The following is an 18,510-nucleotide window of genomic DNA, read 5'->3' on the forward strand; positions in this document are numbered from 1 at the left end:
TTGGCATCCCTGTAATCTATTGTCCCTTGACAAAAGGTCATATGAATATCAGGTTGCAACGCGCGACATCCATGTGTTGTCACCGGCCACTAACGTTTCGCTTGGACATGGCACCAACGTGTTGTCATGGGTAGTGATGTGCCAATCGATTCATTTAAATGAATCGATTCTTTAGAATCAATTCACTAAAATGAACGGTTATATGAATCGATTATTTGATTCTTTTTTAAATGGTCGTTATAATGGAAGTCTTTATAAAAGGTGGTCGTACAAATTAGTTTAGACTGTTTTAGTATTTGAATTAGTTGATCTAGGTCAGGGGCTCTCAATATTTTTCTGCCATGGAACTCTAAATAATTAACGTTCTTTCGGCGGAACACCTGATAAAAGTACAATCTCGTGTAGCCGCTGTAACCTTTCCACGGAACCATAGGGCTTTACGGAACACCAATTGGGGACTATTAATTTAGATCTTAGGCTCTAGGGTGCAGAAGCAGAATATTCCAGTTAAGTGATCAGCCGAATGTGGCTAAATAAAGTGCCAACGAGCTGAGCCCTTGCAATTCTTGACGGAACTCTAGGGTTCCATGGAACACCATCTGGGAACCACTCTTTTACATCTTACACTCTAGGGGGCAGAAGTTGAATGTTCTACTTGGGTGGCTATAAAAGTACTATCTCGTGTAACCGCTGTAACTTTTCCACGGAGCCATTGAGCTTTCCGGAACACCAATTGGGGACCATCAATTTAGATCTTGGGCTCTAGGGTGCAGAAGCAGAATATTCCAGTTAAGTGGTCAGTCGAATGTGGCTAAAAAAAGTACCAATTAGAGAAACCCTTGCAATTCTTGGCGGAACTCTAGGGTTCCATGGAACACCATTTGGGAACCACTCTTTTAGATCCTATACTCTAGGGGTCAGAAGTTGAATGTTCTACTTGGCTGGCTATAAAAGTACTATCTCGTGTAACCGCTGTAACTTTTCCACGGAACCATTGAGCTTTCCGGAACACCAAATGGGGACCATTAATCTAGATCTTGGGCTCTAGGGTTCAAAAGCAGAATGTTCCACTTGGGTGGTCCAGTTAAATGTGGCTATAAAAAGTACTAACTAGTGGAACCCCTGTAATTCTAAACGGAACCCAAGGGTTCCGCGAAACACCATTTAGGAACTGCTAATCTAGGCAACGCTAATAATTTTTTTGGAATTTTAATATTTTTATTTTTTTTAATATTTGTTTGATTCATCAATTTTATTAAAAAATAACTTTTTTTTAAAAAAAAATTGTTAATATAAAGACCAATAATGAATAATAAAGATATTCGTAAAAAAATAAAACGGTAAATTCACTTATAATAATGAAAAAAATTCAAATTGTATAACGTGAAACAAAATAAAAAAATAGTTAAATTGCGTTTTAAAACTTAAAAAATTAAAACCTGAAAAAGTGAGAGGATATGAATTGATATTCAATAAGTTTGTCTAAAAGTATTCCTACAAAAAAAAAAAGAAAAGGGGGAAAAAAAATAAATAAATGAAATAATTAAAAATATCCCTCCCCCCAGCAGTAAAAGAATATTTACTCTAAATACTCACATTTTTCGCAATAAACAGTTTTTCAATCATTAAAAAAATAAATATTTTTTTTTATCTTTTCGTTAAAAAAAAAAAAAAAAAATCAATTTTTTTTCTGAAAATTTTTAGTTACTTGCCCCTTTTCATAACCCCCATCCCTCTGAAGGCATCTTTTAATTTTAGAAAAAAAGATAATAGCGAAAAGAATCGATTCGTTTCTCAAAACAGTTCTTTTAATGTTAAAAGATATAAAACCGCTCAAATGAATCATTTAAACAGTTCAGTGAATCGAATGCAATGTTAAAGTATAGGAAAACGACTCAAAAGAACTGATTGGAAATCCAAATCAATTCTTTGAGCCGATATCAGTGTTAAGAGATACGAAACGACTCAAATGAATCGTTTAGAAGTTCAATTCAACTCTTTGAGCCGATTTCAATGTTAAGGGATAGGAAACAGTTCAAAAGAATCGATTCATTTGGCTTTATGATTCTTATAATGCTAAGAGATAGGCAAACAGTTCAGTGAGTCTTTTATTCGACTCAACTCATTTTCAACCAATCAGAGGATCGTTCATTTGATTCTCGACTCTTTTTCTCTCATTCAGTTCATTTTCAACCAATCAGACATTTGCATTCATACGTAAGTTCATTACCCAATCAGCGCAACGGTTTCATTTTCTATGGCTCTCGTTCCTGGGCATAGATTAAACGATAACATAAAACTCTGCTTTGCTTCATATTTACTGAAATTTATAAATTGAAAATTAACCGTACGAATGAAAAAATTCGCTCTTTAATATTTAAGGATTGAAAAGTAATATCTGAGCTTTACAGCATCAATATCTTTTTTATTTGAAAGTAAGAACCGAAACTGGAGAAGACAGCTTTTCAGTTGCTGTTGCCATTTTTAAATTGTTGTTTATCAATAGAATTTATTAATTTCGTAGATGAAAAGAAAAAAAAGAGAGTGATGCATACCTTTCACTGCATCAGAATGCAGTATGCATTGCATTAATAGCATTTTCAATTCCCTTCATCCTTCAAGTGAGTTCATTTTATTAATCACCTCCGGAAACCGGTTGTGCGCAAGCATTGACATCGGGGTCATTCTCATTGGATGCGATTTTTCCGCTTGCGAAAACTCTCACACATACGAGTAACTTATTGGCAAGTTGTTCGCATGTAAATATTTTCAACCAATCAGATTGTCATTCACATGATACTCGAGTGAGAATGTACCTGTGTCTATTCGACTGAGTTGGGATTTTAGCAAGCTCCAATTGTATAAACGAAATGCTGTATCAAATGCATATGCTGATGTTTAGTAAGTATAAGTACTAACTCTGAATAAGCTTATAAAAAGTAGAGTACAAAATATTGTCAAAAAAAAAAAAGAATCGATTCTTTTTCAAAAACGAACTTGATGAATCGATTCACAAGAAAGAGTTGATTAAAATATCGATTCGTTCGTTTTTCGCACATCACTAGTCACGGGCAGCTAACGTTTGGTTTTCACGTGACAACACGTTGGTGTCACCGGACATGAAACTGTTAATTTTTACAGAGATGCCAACTGCTCCGGATTCGACAAAATATTTTAAAAAACGGTAGAGAAGTACGAACTAAAATTTGCAGACTGGCGGTTAATTTTGCCAACTTTTTAACAGGCTCCATACGGGCTTACCGAAACAAAGTGGCATATCGCAAAAGCCTTTGAATTATTTAGAAAATTTGAATTTATTAATGAGTAAAAATCATATAAATTGAATTTATTAAAATAAGAATAATTCATTGAAAGACTACCACTCGAAAATATTTATTTGTTGTCTGTAGCAAGTTGTCATCCCCTATTCATCTATGTTAATTATCTGAGTCCCAGCCCCGTGAATAGGCTCTAGCTCATTCATTTGATTGAAATACAGTTAAAATTGACGAAGCATAAGTTAGATGAGAGGGAGGTGAATATAAACACGACTTGTGGAAAAAAAATCAAAAACTAATTAAAATAATTATGAGTTCTACCTTTTAGGGTTTTTTTTTCTTGAGCATGAGTTCGCAATTTTGCTTATAGTGTAAATATGTATTCTTTATTTTAAAATAAGCAGTGGTGAATTATGTCTAATTATTAAATTGCCGCCATCCACAAACAAAACTGCTAACAAAATAATTTGGCTACCAGTTATAATTTTTTACCCTGATTATTTCCACCCTGAGAACTCACCCGTCTCCAAAAGGTTGAGTGATTAAAAAATTTCAAAAATCTAATTTTTATGTGCAAGAACTCCTGAGTTGGAAGCTCTAAGTAAATAATTAACTTATAATTATTTTTTTATTATGTCTCTTGATAAAATAGAAGCAACTTTTCTTGACGAGGTATTCTGTACTTCGCAGAGCAAGTTTTACTCTTTTTATAGATATTAATAAATAATAAAAACTAAAAGTAAATAATAATTAAAAATTAAAAATCCATTAATAATTAAAATAAATATTTAATACATAATAAAAACTAAATAAAAAATTTATATTAATAAGTTTGAAAATATTCTCAATATAATTTTGAACGATTTGATAAAAAAAAAACTCTTTTAATAGCAGTAATGTTTAATAGCGACCAAAAATAAATACAGAATAAAGACTTTCTAAAGACAGAATAAAAATAGTTTGCCAAGCAAATACTAAAAATTTTCAAGTTTCCTGCACGCTTTTTGTAGCTTTCTGTGATAGCTTTTCTTAAGCTTCCAGTAACGTATCATAATTGCGTAAAAATGTAACAAAAACGCAGCTTTTAATTGTTCTGAACAGATTGCTATTGTGGTGAGAAATCTGTAAACTGTTCTTTTGGAAGAAACTTGGAAAAGAAATGCTGGTGCAATAAAGGTTATGGCCAAATGCATGGAGCTTGTAAAAGTAAGCTCTGTTTTTATAAATATTTATTGCTAAAATTTATTGTTTTGCCATGTTTTTTGTAAAGAAATAATATTATTTACAGAGTAATATAACAATATTTTTTTATATATTCTGTAACACTGAAAAAATATTTTTTTTAAATATATATTTGCAGTACCAATAAAGTATTTATTGTAAAACTGGTACGAGTCACTTTTTTTGACGCTGTTATTAAAGGCGAAAAAAAGTAATTGTAAAATAAACTCATTTGTAATCAATATCACATAAACTATATTTTTTAATTTCAGTTTTCAACTATTAGAACTAATTATTAGTGTATTAATTTGTATTTTAGAAGGTCAGAAATTCTTGCAGAAAACTAAAAATGTAATAACATATGTGTGTTAGCAAGATAGTACTTCATCAGGGGACACACAGCCTGTCAACACACCTTTCTATCGTCAGTGGTAATACCAAAAACTGACTGTGTTCCGAGACCCGATAATGGATAAACAAAATAAGAACAAACAATTCGAAAATTTGAAATGCAAATGCAATGAAAAATTAATGACACACATACACAATTAAAAAGTACACATTAAGACATAATAATAAAACTCCGACATATAAGATTATTATTAGTAGTATTTTTTAGTAGTCTCACAATAAGACGATCGTATAAAAATATCAGTAGTGTCCTTTTTGTTTCTTACGAAAGCCGTGTAATGATGAAGCACGTGAAATATTTTTTTTTCTATTTTTTTTTCATTTATGCTCAACCACAAATTTTTTAATGATTTAAAACTTACCTTTCTGAGGAAAGTGCTGGTACCTGTACATTATGTAATAGTATGTTTTTATAGGTTTACCTTCAATAAAGCTTGAAAATACTTAGTGTTTTCACTTCAAATACAAACATAAACAAAATAATAATTATTATAAAATGAATGCTACGCGAATAAACTGTGCTACCACTTTTTACTTTTTAAAGTGAAAAAATAGCAAAAGTCCCATTTGTAAGGACGGTAGGCATAAATAGGTCAACTGAAAGCCTCCACGTGGTTTCCTGTAGGTAGTCCAATCATACCACTATGAAGGTAAACAAGCTAACGGAAGAGCTATCTAAATATATATTTCTCTTACACGGCGACAAAAAAAACCTTCATTACAACTTCCCGAATGGCAACGCTAGAAAATCGACCAATGATTGCCGCTAAAAATGTCACATGCCAAATCTAGCTGAGATGGCTCAACATATAGCGCTTTTAAAAACGAAAACTAAAATAACCAGAGAGAGCATAAGCTAGGCAGAAGTGAGTAGTCTTTCCCGATAGATCTCTATTTTAGTATTTTGTCGAAAACGCTTTTTTTTCACGAATTTATATATTACGAATTTATTTGACGATTTTTGATTTACATCACATATTTATTTGTTTTACTAGAATTTTTTTTTTATGCAGGTTTTTCCATTGCAATTCACTTATTTCAATTTTTAATAGACGTAATTATAGCCAAAATTTTACCCTTTTTAAAGAGATATCAGTTTCAGAAATTTTATCTTAAGATTTTATACTATAGCACATTTCTAATAGGTTTAACGAATTGCATGTCATTTGGCTTCAAATTTATTTTAATGACTTAGTATTTGCTGAAAAGATGTAATTTTTTTTTAAAAAAAAGTTGTTATATGTATTTGAATGATTACAAATACACAAAATTCTAAGAACTTAAAACAATGTACCTAATTTAATAGCAAGCGTAGCGAGCTTGGTTTTTCAAAGGAAACCATATAAGAATGCGTAGCAATTTTCAGGGGTTGGCGAGCGTTAGCGAGCAGAGGGCACAGCCCACTAGTTTTTTATAAAATCTAATGAAAATAAGAAAGTGATAGAAAATACATGTCTAAAAATTTGTTTAATTTATTGAATATGATTGCTTTGTATTATATAAGTTTTTCTCAATTACTTTAAAAAAAATAATTCCCATTAAGTTTTACGTTTACGTAAATATATCCTACCCCCTTCTTCACTAATTTCTTTTTATCCTAACTTAGGTGACGGAGCAGATAGCCCATCTGGCTACGTACTCCGTATCAAATGTTTAAATCGGTACTTTTAAAACAGAGTTTGGTTTTTAGATAGTCTGATCAGACTATACTTATAAAACACCCAGTGAAGAATTTTTTATGTAGGATATGATGGTCAAAACCAGCCATTTACTTTTTTGAAAGTCTCACTAAAAATTTGAACTACCTTTGCAGCTTCGAAATCAATGAGCTACATAGAAAAGCCTTACATAGACAAATATAGAGAGATAATGCATTAAGCAATTTTATTTAGTTTGAATTTATTTGGGATAGTGAAAAAGTTATCTATTGGTGTTATCAGGTTAAAAAGTGATAGCGAAATATGCATATTTTCAGAAAATACCTTGCCGAGTGCGAGTGGTAGTATAGTTAAAGTATTAATATTTTAATCAATTTGAAATATAAGAATTACGTCCACCATCTCTTATATAACGTTTTAGAATAGGAACCAGTTTTTTTTTTTGGTGAATTTAAACAAGCAATTAATCTTACTTAATTGCAGTGTGAGGATTTCAAGTGTAATATCAGTTTTGTCCTGAAATATGAATATTTTTTTAAGAATATTCTTTTTAGTTTAGTTTATCTTTTACTTGAATGTAAAAGTTTATAAAGAAAGTATAGATTTATATATACATATAAATCTTGTCTGCTGTGCTAAATACGAGAAATAGGAAGAAAATAACGCTGCGGTGAAAATAGTGTTAAATACAAGACAAATATGACTTTAACTTATCGCTTCACAATCAGGAATGTATTATCAGATAAGTGAGGAAACTTGGTTGAATTTTAAAAATTTCTTGTTAGGAATATACAGTTTTAAATTGCATAAAAATTGTATCTTGTTTAGAGAAACTGACTGTAGAGTCAGAATCTATGATGCGTAAGCGTTAAAAATTCTTACGCAATAGAAGAAAGTGCTCCAAAGTATTATTTAAATAAAATAAAAGGGCGAATGCTCAGTGCTGGTAGCGATGAAGAGATTACGTGAGCGATAAACATTCAGGTGATATTTCTTCAAGTGTTATCAACCTAAAAAAGTGGAATTCACATAAACTCTAACCAGAATTTAAAACCAGAATTCATAAAATTTTGTAACCGGAAACTAAATAAATAAAATTAAAATTATTAAATAAAACTATAACTAAATAAAACTATTTTTTTATCAGAAACATGCAGCTATGATGTAGATTGTCAAAATGGTGGTATCTGTAAACATAATAGCAGTGATGGTTTTTGCGAATGTCATGCGGATTACAGTGGAGACAGATGTGAAGTCAACAATGTTTGTAGGCATTTAGACCACATTTGTGGTGAACATGGCGGCATATGTGTGATACACGATGGATTACCTCAGTGTGAGTGTCCTCCTGATAAAGAATACCAAGAAGGGGTTTGTAAAAGTAAGAAAAAATATTTTTCGTAATGCAAGTTTTCTATATTAGAATTTAGTGCTTAATCGAAAATATTTTTTATGTACTATAAAAATGTATGCATGACGAACTTACTTAGTTTTAAAAGTAGTTATATATTTAAACCTAACTAAAATTAACTAGCTATTGCATCTGATTTCAAAATCAAACTATCAGGCTTCAATTCAATTGAAATAGTTATTGTTTTAAAACTATCTTTAAATACTGGTTTAGTTTATTACGAATAACATTGTTAAATATGAAATTTAGCTTTTTATTAATTGTTAGTTTGCAATCACATATCATCATATTTTGATAAATACAGTGACGAAAATCAACCAACGGAGCATGGCGTTTGGTAGGTGTTGATTCATCATCAACACCCACAAAATATTTATAATAATTTCTATTTCTTTAAACGGATTGATACATCAATACTAAGAGAAACATTTAATTTAAATTTTCAATTGCAGAATCAATTGAAAAAAAAACAGGTTTCTCATTCAACGAGGCTTAAATTTAAACTTAATAAACTGTTGGTAATTAAATATTCTACCCTTTAAATAATTTTAAAATCAGAAAATTATGTTTAGTTGAACTAAAATTATAGTACAAGTGATTAACTACTCAGAGTTAGGATGCAAAGATATTGGAAAATCGGTATACTAAGTTGGAATCTCTGCTATAATCTTCTTATTCAGGGTGTCATACTGAGACTGTATGGCATTTCTAGGAAACTTATTAACACAGCTTCACCGCTATGCACAATTCATTGACATAAGTTAATAGAAAGTAATGAAGCACTACTTCATCGGCAACCAATGAACACACGTATTTCAGTGAACGCAGTTTCAATGCATTTCATTGGCACGAAATATTAGTAAGTGATAATGCGCCAATCAATGAGCAAACATTGAGCAGACGTTTTCGATTGTTCAAAAATAATTGAGGGTCCTGGATGGTCTACCAAGTTATGCAATTAAATAAGGGCCAGACACTGCAAGAAACATGCGGTCAGTAAACATTGGCAACTCTGGTAGAAAAAAAAACTGCTTTAATTCGTTTGAAACATCACATACAGAGTTTGTATGGAGATTCGGGGATCCTCAGTCAATATAGCTTCAATTAAATGCTAAAGTTTATTGACCGGAGTTATTAGTAAGAGATGGGATGACAATCATTCAACAACCATTAACCACACGTTTTCTATTATTCAGAAGAAAGTGTCGGTCATGGCAACAGTCAAATATATTCTGGATTAAGGAAAGTCAGGACAGTGCAGGCAAGATGCTGTAGTTTATTTTCCTGCTTAAAAACATAGTTGGTGAGATCTGGAAGATAGGCCGGAGCAGCTGGTCATAACACGTTTGTAATGTAAGGGTTACAATGAATGTGCTAAGAACGCAAAAAAAAAAAGAAGTGGTCGACACATTTATCATTTGTGCTGGAGATGAGAGAAGGCAAAGTTGGCAGCATATGTTTCTTACAATTACGCATATCAGAATTGGGATGTGGTTGTGTGAACCCTTGTGAATATTCTGATAAAGTGTCTATTATCTCAGCAGTTCACCGATACTACCGAGCCTTCTTGCCTCGCCAAACACTCCATAGAGCAGAAGTGGCGTCTTCGAATCCTGCCACATCAATGGTTTTATAAATTCGGCAAAAAAATGATAAAAAATTTCTTAACTTTTACATATTAACAGGCTATAAAAAAATTGCCTATATCAATATCTCGCATAAGCTCTTCAATATAAATAGATTGCTACGGCATGGAAATAATTTTAAGCAAATGTTAGAAAAATATTATGGAACTTTTTGAAACTTCATTGGTTCTAATTTCACTAAAAATGTTATAAGAAAACAGTTCTAAACTTTAGATTGTTTCTCATAATATAAAAATATTTTCTGTTTTATAGGAGATAAAAGATTTTGTTTTCCCTAGATTTTCAGTAATTTTTAATTGTTTTAAACCATGGCAACCCTTACATAATGAAGGATTTTTAGCTTATGGTTCATATCTATAAAGTAATAGCATTTTAGGACATGCTTATGTATTTTGAATAAAGTTAATTTTATTCATATATTTTTTTCCAGCAATTTGTGATGCATCAAAATGTATTCATGGACAATGTGAAATCTTTGGCCACTCTTATAAATGCAGGTAAAATTTAAATTTATACCCATTTTAATTGCCCCTCTTCTTCTATTCTAGTTTTCCTGGCTTATTTTGGTTCAATTTAATGTTTTTAGTTTCAAAATTTAGTTTTAAATTTATTTTTATAAAATTAAATTTAGATTACATTTATTCAAAAAATCATTTATTATATACATTTTAATTGCCCAAATAAACTTTTCTTATTTTCCAGCCAATGAATAATTGAAGTGTCTGAGTTCCAGAAATAGCTGGAAAGCTAAAGTTAAACATTTTTAATATTTTCGAGACACAAATTAGAAATCGCATTTACATTTCCTATGAGATACAACGGATACGGAATTTTAAAACCATCGTTTAACAGCCGACAAAATTATGGACTTACGACTATTACTGTTCATTTCCTTACCCTTGTAATTTTGAACCCAATATAGAGGACAAGGGAACTCCAGGATCAAGTATTGGGAGAAATTTGCTTTCGTGCAATGCTTTTGTTGATGGCACTTACCCGCATTTGCATTACATGGAGAGGATAACCACGAAAACCTACCACGGTAACTAGATGGCAAGAGGACTCTAACCCAGTGTCCGTCCAACACCAAGGATATTTTACGTCAGCGCTGTGGTCGGTGAGAGCCGGATGCGGAATTCGTATCGACCAGCCAAAGCTGGGATTCGAACACGGTTCACTTTATTGACCTTTTCCAGATTTCGTGCAGATAATCGCCCGATCTCTAGGAGAGGTTTTGATGGCCTTTCCTGGAGTTTTCACTGCATTTCAAATGCCATGATAGAACGGAAGAAAAGTAGTTCATTGTATAAACTGTTGAATGAATCACATGTAGCGGTATCAAAATTAATTTTAAATTAAATATATTAAACAAAGAAACAAACATTTAAATATAAAATTCATTAACAACCGAAATTTTTTTCGCAATGCGTCGAAAATTAGCAGCCTTGTGTAAATAATCAAAATATTTTGATTTCAATCTAATACGATGAGATTTCATTTTTTTAATTGCATAATACCTAGTTTTAAGGACAAATGTTCTATCATCTTTGAGGTAAAAGTATTTCTCACCCATCTGCAGAAAAAGGGTTAAACTATACTTTATTAATGAGCTGATCAACTAAGATGACACTGGGCAACAACTACCTTATCCATTATAACCCAATTTGGGTGTGGAAATTTCAAATCCAAAAATAGTTTTGTTTCCAGAAGCTATTTTTTTTTAATTTTATTTTTAATTTATTTAAATTTTGATTTCTCAGGAACTATTTGACCAATTTTGCCAAAAGTATTTTGCCGTGTAAAAATACTTTGTTTAATATGATATAAGAGGTCAATTCAAAATTTTTTCGACCAGTAAAAATAAAATAATAAAAACATAATAAATACTCACAAAGACTTATCTTTTGCCTGGAATTATTTGTGACTAAACAAATTTTATAAGCTTGTGCAAAAATGTTTCAATTCGGTGAAATATGCAGAAAGTAAAATTAACATTAAAGGGTCCAAACGTTGGAGCGTTCTCCTGACCAAATTGTATGGACTATATTTCCCAAATTGCAGCTACCCCATATATTTTGGGGGTGAGAAACTCGAATCCGTCAGGAAAAAGGTATATTTATTCAGAGAAAGTACGTTTTTGTGTCTGATTTCGTAACTTAAAATATCGTCTGCACTCATTACTTAGTATATATTTGTGGTCACCCCCTCAAACCATTAAGATAGAGTCCTAGAAAGGTATGTTCGACCATTAGATCAAAAGTTATTAAAGGTTGGTCCATTTTTTTTTTGCGTACTGTACAATGCTATACAGAATGAAGGGGAGAGTGGGGTCAATTGTAATATTTTTTACTTAACTGTTTTTAACTAACAAAAAATCCAATATATTATTAGTATTAATTGACAGACGAGTAAAGTAGACTATCCTCTACTAGAAAAAAAAAACCTTATTTTCAATGTTATTATATTAGTTATTAACAATTTTTGACAGTCGTGCACTTGTTACAATTGTCCCCACTTACGGGGTCAATTGTAATAGTTCATAAATTCAACTAAAACATAGTTAATTATATATATTATCAGAGTTGTGATATATTTTTTATTGATCAAAATAGTAGTGATATTTTAGGAGTAGAAATAATAATGAGCAGAGACCTAAAGGGTTAAACCTTTAACTTTAAGGGGTTAAAAACTTTAATTTATGCTGTGAAAGGTGACAAATAAAATAATGCTCATGCAACATAATATAAATAATATAGGAAACTATTGTTGGTTCTAAAAGAGTCAAGTAATGGTTTGTAAACATAAGATTATTTATTTTCAGCTGTTACAATCTTCCCTTTACCTATTGTTACAATCGTCCCCAAGACGCCATTTCAGTTTCATTTGTTAAAAACAATGCTAGTTAATTAACAAAACTAATTTTTTTATTGAAATGTTAATTAAGGTGTCCACTCACATATTCGGTTAATAATTTTTATTTGTTTAAACAAAATTGCTTTGTTACAATATAATATTCTAATACCAAAAATGTGCTTACGTGGCGTGAAAATATCTTTTGTGATGTAACTCTTTCAAAAGTACATAAAAATGGTTGCCAGAAGGGGTGTATATGTAGATTTATTAAATACACCTTATGCGCCACCTAGGAACCAAATCTAGAACCCGACACTCGAAATTTTTGTCTGTTACAATCGTACCCTGTTACCATTGACCCCACTCTCCCCTATAGGTTTATACAATTGTCTATTTTTGAAAACGAAACTGAAGGCAAAAATATTATGACTGTAACGCATCGCATCATAAACTAAAATTTACTATCGCCTTCGTCGTACCTCTCCCTAAACAGCGGAAAAGTGGGGACACTTAATAATTACTGGAGGTAATTTCAAAAAAAATTCTGGTTAGTGATGTATTATTAATTAATTAGCGAAAAAAATTGTAGCTTGTGGAGAGAAACCGGTTACAGGTTTAATATCAGAGACTCAAAAGCATCTAACATCTGTTCAAAAATATCATGCAACAGAAAAGAAAAATGTTATCCAATGTTGCTGTTATAACTATGCTTTTTACTGTAAATATGATCTCTATGATTTTTCCTAAATATGATCTTTGTCGTTGCAGGTGTTTTGCTGACTATACTGGAAAACATTGTGATAAAAAATCATTGGAAGAATCACGTGGTAAGTTTAATCCGAGAATTAGTAGAAATCAGAAGAGCTGCGAAGCTTTTTCTTTGCATCCTTCGACTATATGTGAAAAATCCATTGCAGAAAGCAGCACTTTCTATCTAAATCCCTTCCTTAGTTCCTTTTAGCGAAAAGATAGACTAGATGTAAATTAAGTAATATGTTACTTGGAGTCATCAAACATGTTTTTTGGCTGCTTATTACACTTTTTATTGCGATTTGTTCGTTATTGTAGATTTTAAGACCGAGCTCAAAGTTTACGATAAGTACTTTATCTTACGTTTTTATAGTTTAATTTTTCTATATATAAAAAATCAATTACTTACATTTACAAAAAATTGCTTATTGCATTGGTATGTTAAAATTTACCAAGAATAAATTTATTGCACATTGAGTTGCCAGGACATTCTGATTAGTTGGGTATTGGGACCATGTCCAAGAAGTCGTGAGTTCGATCACCGCCGGGTGAAGATTCCCCATGGATAATATGGTGAATGGTGCACGCTAAATCTGTAAGGGTCACAAAGACCTCAAAATTCACATAACGAATACCTATTGGAGTTCGGGATCGGGATAGATCATGTGCTGGTTGAGATTAAAATTACGATCTGCGAAAGTATGAATGGTGAGTGAATGTGTCCTCTCTATAAAACGGACTGTGATAAATGTGTGTGGCTAAAATTTAATTCTTGGTCATAAATGGCACCCATCTTGCTGAAAGGTCATACGTCAACAACTAACATATTAAAATTATGAAGATTATTTTTTTAAAAAACATTATAGAATTACTCTTGAATAATTATTCAGTTAAATTGAACCCGAGCCGAATCGAATCGAGCGCTAAATTTGTATAATAATTATTGAGGTACTTTTTTCCGGTAAGTTTTTACCGGTCATTCATCCTAGTTTCTTCTTCCAATGCTTTTCTTCAGTAGAATTTTTTTTTGGCGTTAACTTCTACCTGTGGTCTACGGGACGTTTTTTTATGGACTGTGTTACCACTTAAAAAAATATTGCAACCGTTTAATAAATTTAGATGCTCACTGAGATTATAGCAACCTATTACACCTTTAATATGTTGCTATATCAGTAAATCGATATTTCTAAAATGTATGGCTTAATTTTACGCTGTCATTTTATTTATTTTTTCTTATATCATAGGAGTATTTTTAGCAAGCATAAAAATATAAAATTAATCAGCTTGCAAGTAATATTTACTACTTTTTAAAGCTCTATTTATTACCGCTTGAATACTTGAAAATATAAATTTAATGCTTAATTGTGTATAACCAATTAAGAATGTAGTTTCATAGTATATTCTGAACCAATTGTGTATTTATAACAGAGTAAGCTTACAGAGTAGTCCTCTGTTATTCATTTTTAGCATAGTTCTGTAAAAATTCAAAATGCATAGAAAATTGCAAAAAGTGACAAATCTTATCAAGTTTCTGGCAACTTATTTTTTTTTAAAATTCGGTCTAATTTCCTTTGCATTTTTGTTTAATGGAATGGGTTCTTCATAAGCAAAATTTTTAGGAAGACCTAACAATATATTTAAGCCAATAAAAATACCTTCGATTTATCGTTATAAATTATAAACAAAAAATGAGTTTTTATCATTTTTACAAACAAATACTCAAGCGTGTTGCCCGTTAACGGTTAAAGTCTTCTCCACAACAAGATACCCTGCCAGTAGTAACTTTTTCCTAAAAATGTGTTCATAACAAATGATCACAATGGGAAACTTTATTTATTTTTGACTGCGCAGACGAAGTCCTATTTTTACTCTACTAATAATATTTACTTATTATTTTTATACTTTTGTTTCTCTGTTTCAGATAACGAGCTGATCGTAACTATATTTGCTATCACCATATCAATGACTGCAGTAACTATGTTCGGAATAGTTTGTTGGCGGACTTTAATAAGGTAATGGTTATATTTATTAATATATCTCGAAAGTACAAATTCCTCCAGAATAAAATGTTTTTCTATGTTCATCGCGTGTTTGGAATTTATTTTAGAACTTAATGACATGTAATACTAATTTGAAATAATGGAATCGACAACAAAAGACAATCTCGAAAATGAATTTTTTTCTAAATTTTAATTTTATTTTACTTTTTTCTCTTCATTTTCATGCATTGTCATCCAATTCTTAACTATGCGCCAAATTTAAAGTTTGTGGCCAGTCGGGAAGTTAGTTTAAAATCGATTGCAAAATTCCACCCGGACAGACATACACGAAGGCAAGTTTATATAAACGTGGTAATAAAATGACAACGGTCTCTTGCCTCGACTTCCCCAGGGAATCAAACCCCGAGGTACACAGGAGATATTCTGGCCAATTTTGAAATAAAGGAGAAATTATCATAGCATATGCAGTTATTTGCCAAATCTTTTGGAAAGTACCCATAGGAAGAATGCAGTCGCTGGAATTTATTTTATATTGTCCTCCAATAGTTCAAAGTTTTTTTTTTTGTAATTACATTTATCACATTTGAGTGCGTCCTTGAAGAATGTGGCACTTTGCTGCGCGATATACTCGTTAATGCTGGCACCTTTGAAGTTTTTTCTCAAGACTTCTGTTCTTAAAAATCTGGTGGCTCCAATGATCTTCCTGAGGAATTCATTTTGTATGATATTTATTTTGTACTTTATAAAATTAATTCACGCTAGCCTGCCAACTTTTGATCTTATCGAGAATGACTTTTCCAAGTGGTAGTAAAATAATAAATAAACTACGGTCAGAGGTTGGGAAAATTACATTGTTTTCGAAGTTTACTGCTACTACTTTGTTACAAATGTAGTTTACGACAACTCCTTTTTTTGTGTAGAGACTGCAACTTATTTTTTATAATGTAGTCACTACTTCTATTTCTTATTGGAGATGAACTTTGCTGGAGTACTAAAATCACATCGATATTTTAAATAGTTTTGAAAAAGAAATTAGCTTGCATTATACATGAGAGAATAATTAATTCTAGGTGCGTCAATGGTTTTGTTAATTTGGTCTGCTTTGATAAGGACGTTTTACAGAAAAGCTAAATATTAATTTTCAAAAACCTGTCATGCGTTACTTCTCTGCATAACCAGCTCCCTACGCTTATAGCCCTGCGGAACACCGAATTTTTAGCTTTTTACCCAACCCAGTAACGATTAAACAGTCAGGTAAAAATACAGTGGCAAATAAACGCACATGCGGCTGTCTCTCTCCCAGTATATATATATATATATAAGAAGAGAATGGAATGATAACACATATCCAATCAAAATTGAGAACGCATGTGTGTGTAAAAGGTAATAATTTCTAATAATGCTGCCTGCAGAAGCGTTACAACGAAACTTATCAGCTAAATCTTGTTGCGATTTCTATTTTGTATTGAATGTGTGAAATATGTAGATTCCTCTATTATCAGAGTTTACTTTATAATACTCATATCTTTGTTATATAAAATGAATCACCGTGAATATCTTAGGCATGAATATCTTTTACTTACTTTTAATTGTTTTTTACTTACTTTCAAAAAACTGCTCAACCAGAAATATTAATTAACCGTTCATATCTATATTATATAAAACGCTAATACGTACGTATGTATGTATGTATCAATAAAACCGATGATATTTCTTTTCTCGTGCTGGCAACAGTTTTCATTTTTAATTGATTGGATTCGGTGCGCAAGAGCACGTAGTGAGCAACCAGATAACAATAACCAGAGTGAGCATTATCAGGTTGTTCAATTCAGATTCATGCACTAAAAACATGACAATATTTAATTTAAACTCAATTGGGTATAATATAGCCTACGTCACAGGTTGTGTTGTTCCTACTAAATTTAACCCATGAACGACATTTTCTGCGAGCCTAACTTCAAGCCACAAATAAACAAACGAAGTGTTCGATCGTTTAAATAGCTGCTCGCCAGATTTTATTGCATTATAAAGAAAAGTTATTGAAACTAAATACAACTAAATAAACAACAACAACTAAAACAAATAACAACAACTACTAATAACAATAACTAAATAAACAACAACTAAATTCCATTCGTTTAGCATTGCGTCATATGTTGTTCCTACTAAATCGAAGTAGTTGTGTTTTTTTCATATTATACCCAATTAGGAATTAATTAATTAATTGAAGTGAGAATGCTTTAAAAGGCCGCTGTTGATTGATATTTTTCTACTGGGAGCTACCTAAACATCTAAAAAACGTTTAAGTGTTTGTATTGAATGCATTGAATTTTTTTATATTTCGCGCTTATTTATGCATTGGATTTTCACGCTTTAAAATGCAGAATATTAGTGAAGCAATATTTGATAATTTATTTTGCTAATATGTTTCCTATTTAGCTAATGTTTTGATTTTTTCACCATGTACAATCTAAATAGCTAATATACTTTTTTAAAAGCCAATAAGAACATTGGTAGAATTCTTCTACATAAGTACAATACTATGTCTTTGATGATAAAATACTATGTCTTTGATGATAATATATTATGTCTTTGTGCTAAAACATTGTGTTAATTGGCGAGCGCAGCGAGCCATGGTTCACGGCGTGAACCACATAGGATTGCGTAGCAATCCTCGGGGGTTGGCGAGCAGGGGGCGGAGCCTCCTAGTTTTAGATATTACTTAAATAATGCATAAAAGAGCAAATCATTGGTTTAGAAAATAGTGTGAAAAGAAAGATCAATGAAAAATGTACATAACTAGGTTTTGTTAATATTCAGAGCTTTATTGTAATTAATTTTAATTTTATTGTTTTCACCTTATTTTTTTCGGTTAAAATATACTTGAGGGTGCCCCTTGGCGAAATTGGCGACTCATGTTTGGCGCCATTCTTGTTTGCGTAGAACACTGTGGTAACCGGAATGGCGGCCAAAACTTTATAAAATTGTAATGAACCCACTATAAGCAAAATTAATTAACACAATAAAATTAATTTTGAATCGAAGCAAAAATTAATAGAGTAAGCACAAGAAGAAAAGGAAAAAAACAACAACTCACCTCTTCATTAAGCTTGAATATCCTCAGATTTAGGTGCACAGAATTTTCTAATAGCAGTTAGATACTATATAAATTTATCATGAATAGAATCTGTGAACCTCCATCACCACATAAGTTCGGTGAAATGCGAATCGAAAATGGCGTCTATGGTACAGCCTGGTGGTGACATTTTTTTATAGGGTCCC

The 18,510-nt window shown here is 31.4% G+C and overlaps 1 protein-coding gene across 3 annotated transcripts in view; it reads left to right on the plus strand.

The window, feature by feature from the left end:
- Positions 1–18,510, plus strand: part of LOC107455712 (uncharacterized) — a 69,469-nt gene that overhangs the window by 48,959 nt on the left and 2,000 nt on the right. For 2 of the 3 annotated variants that reach the window (XM_087163414.1, XM_087163416.1), the window contains exons 11-15: positions 4,380–4,484; positions 7,716–7,949; positions 10,056–10,122; positions 13,247–13,305; positions 15,150–15,240. In XM_087163414.1, coding sequence (XP_087019540.1) covers positions 4,380–4,484; positions 7,716–7,949; positions 10,056–10,122; positions 13,247–13,305; positions 15,150–15,240 — 556 coding nt within the window. The remainder of the gene's footprint in view (positions 1–4,379; positions 4,485–7,715; positions 7,950–10,055; positions 10,123–13,246; positions 13,306–15,149; positions 15,241–18,510) is intronic. The other variant, XM_087163415.1, reaches the window with a different exon arrangement.

This window comes from Parasteatoda tepidariorum, chromosome 5 (genome assembly GCF_982258835.1).
Source record: "Parasteatoda tepidariorum strain Cologne lab strain chromosome 5, Ptep-v5.0, whole genome shotgun sequence".
In the NCBI taxonomy this organism is placed as follows: Eukaryota; Metazoa; Arthropoda; class Arachnida; order Araneae; family Theridiidae; genus Parasteatoda; species Parasteatoda tepidariorum.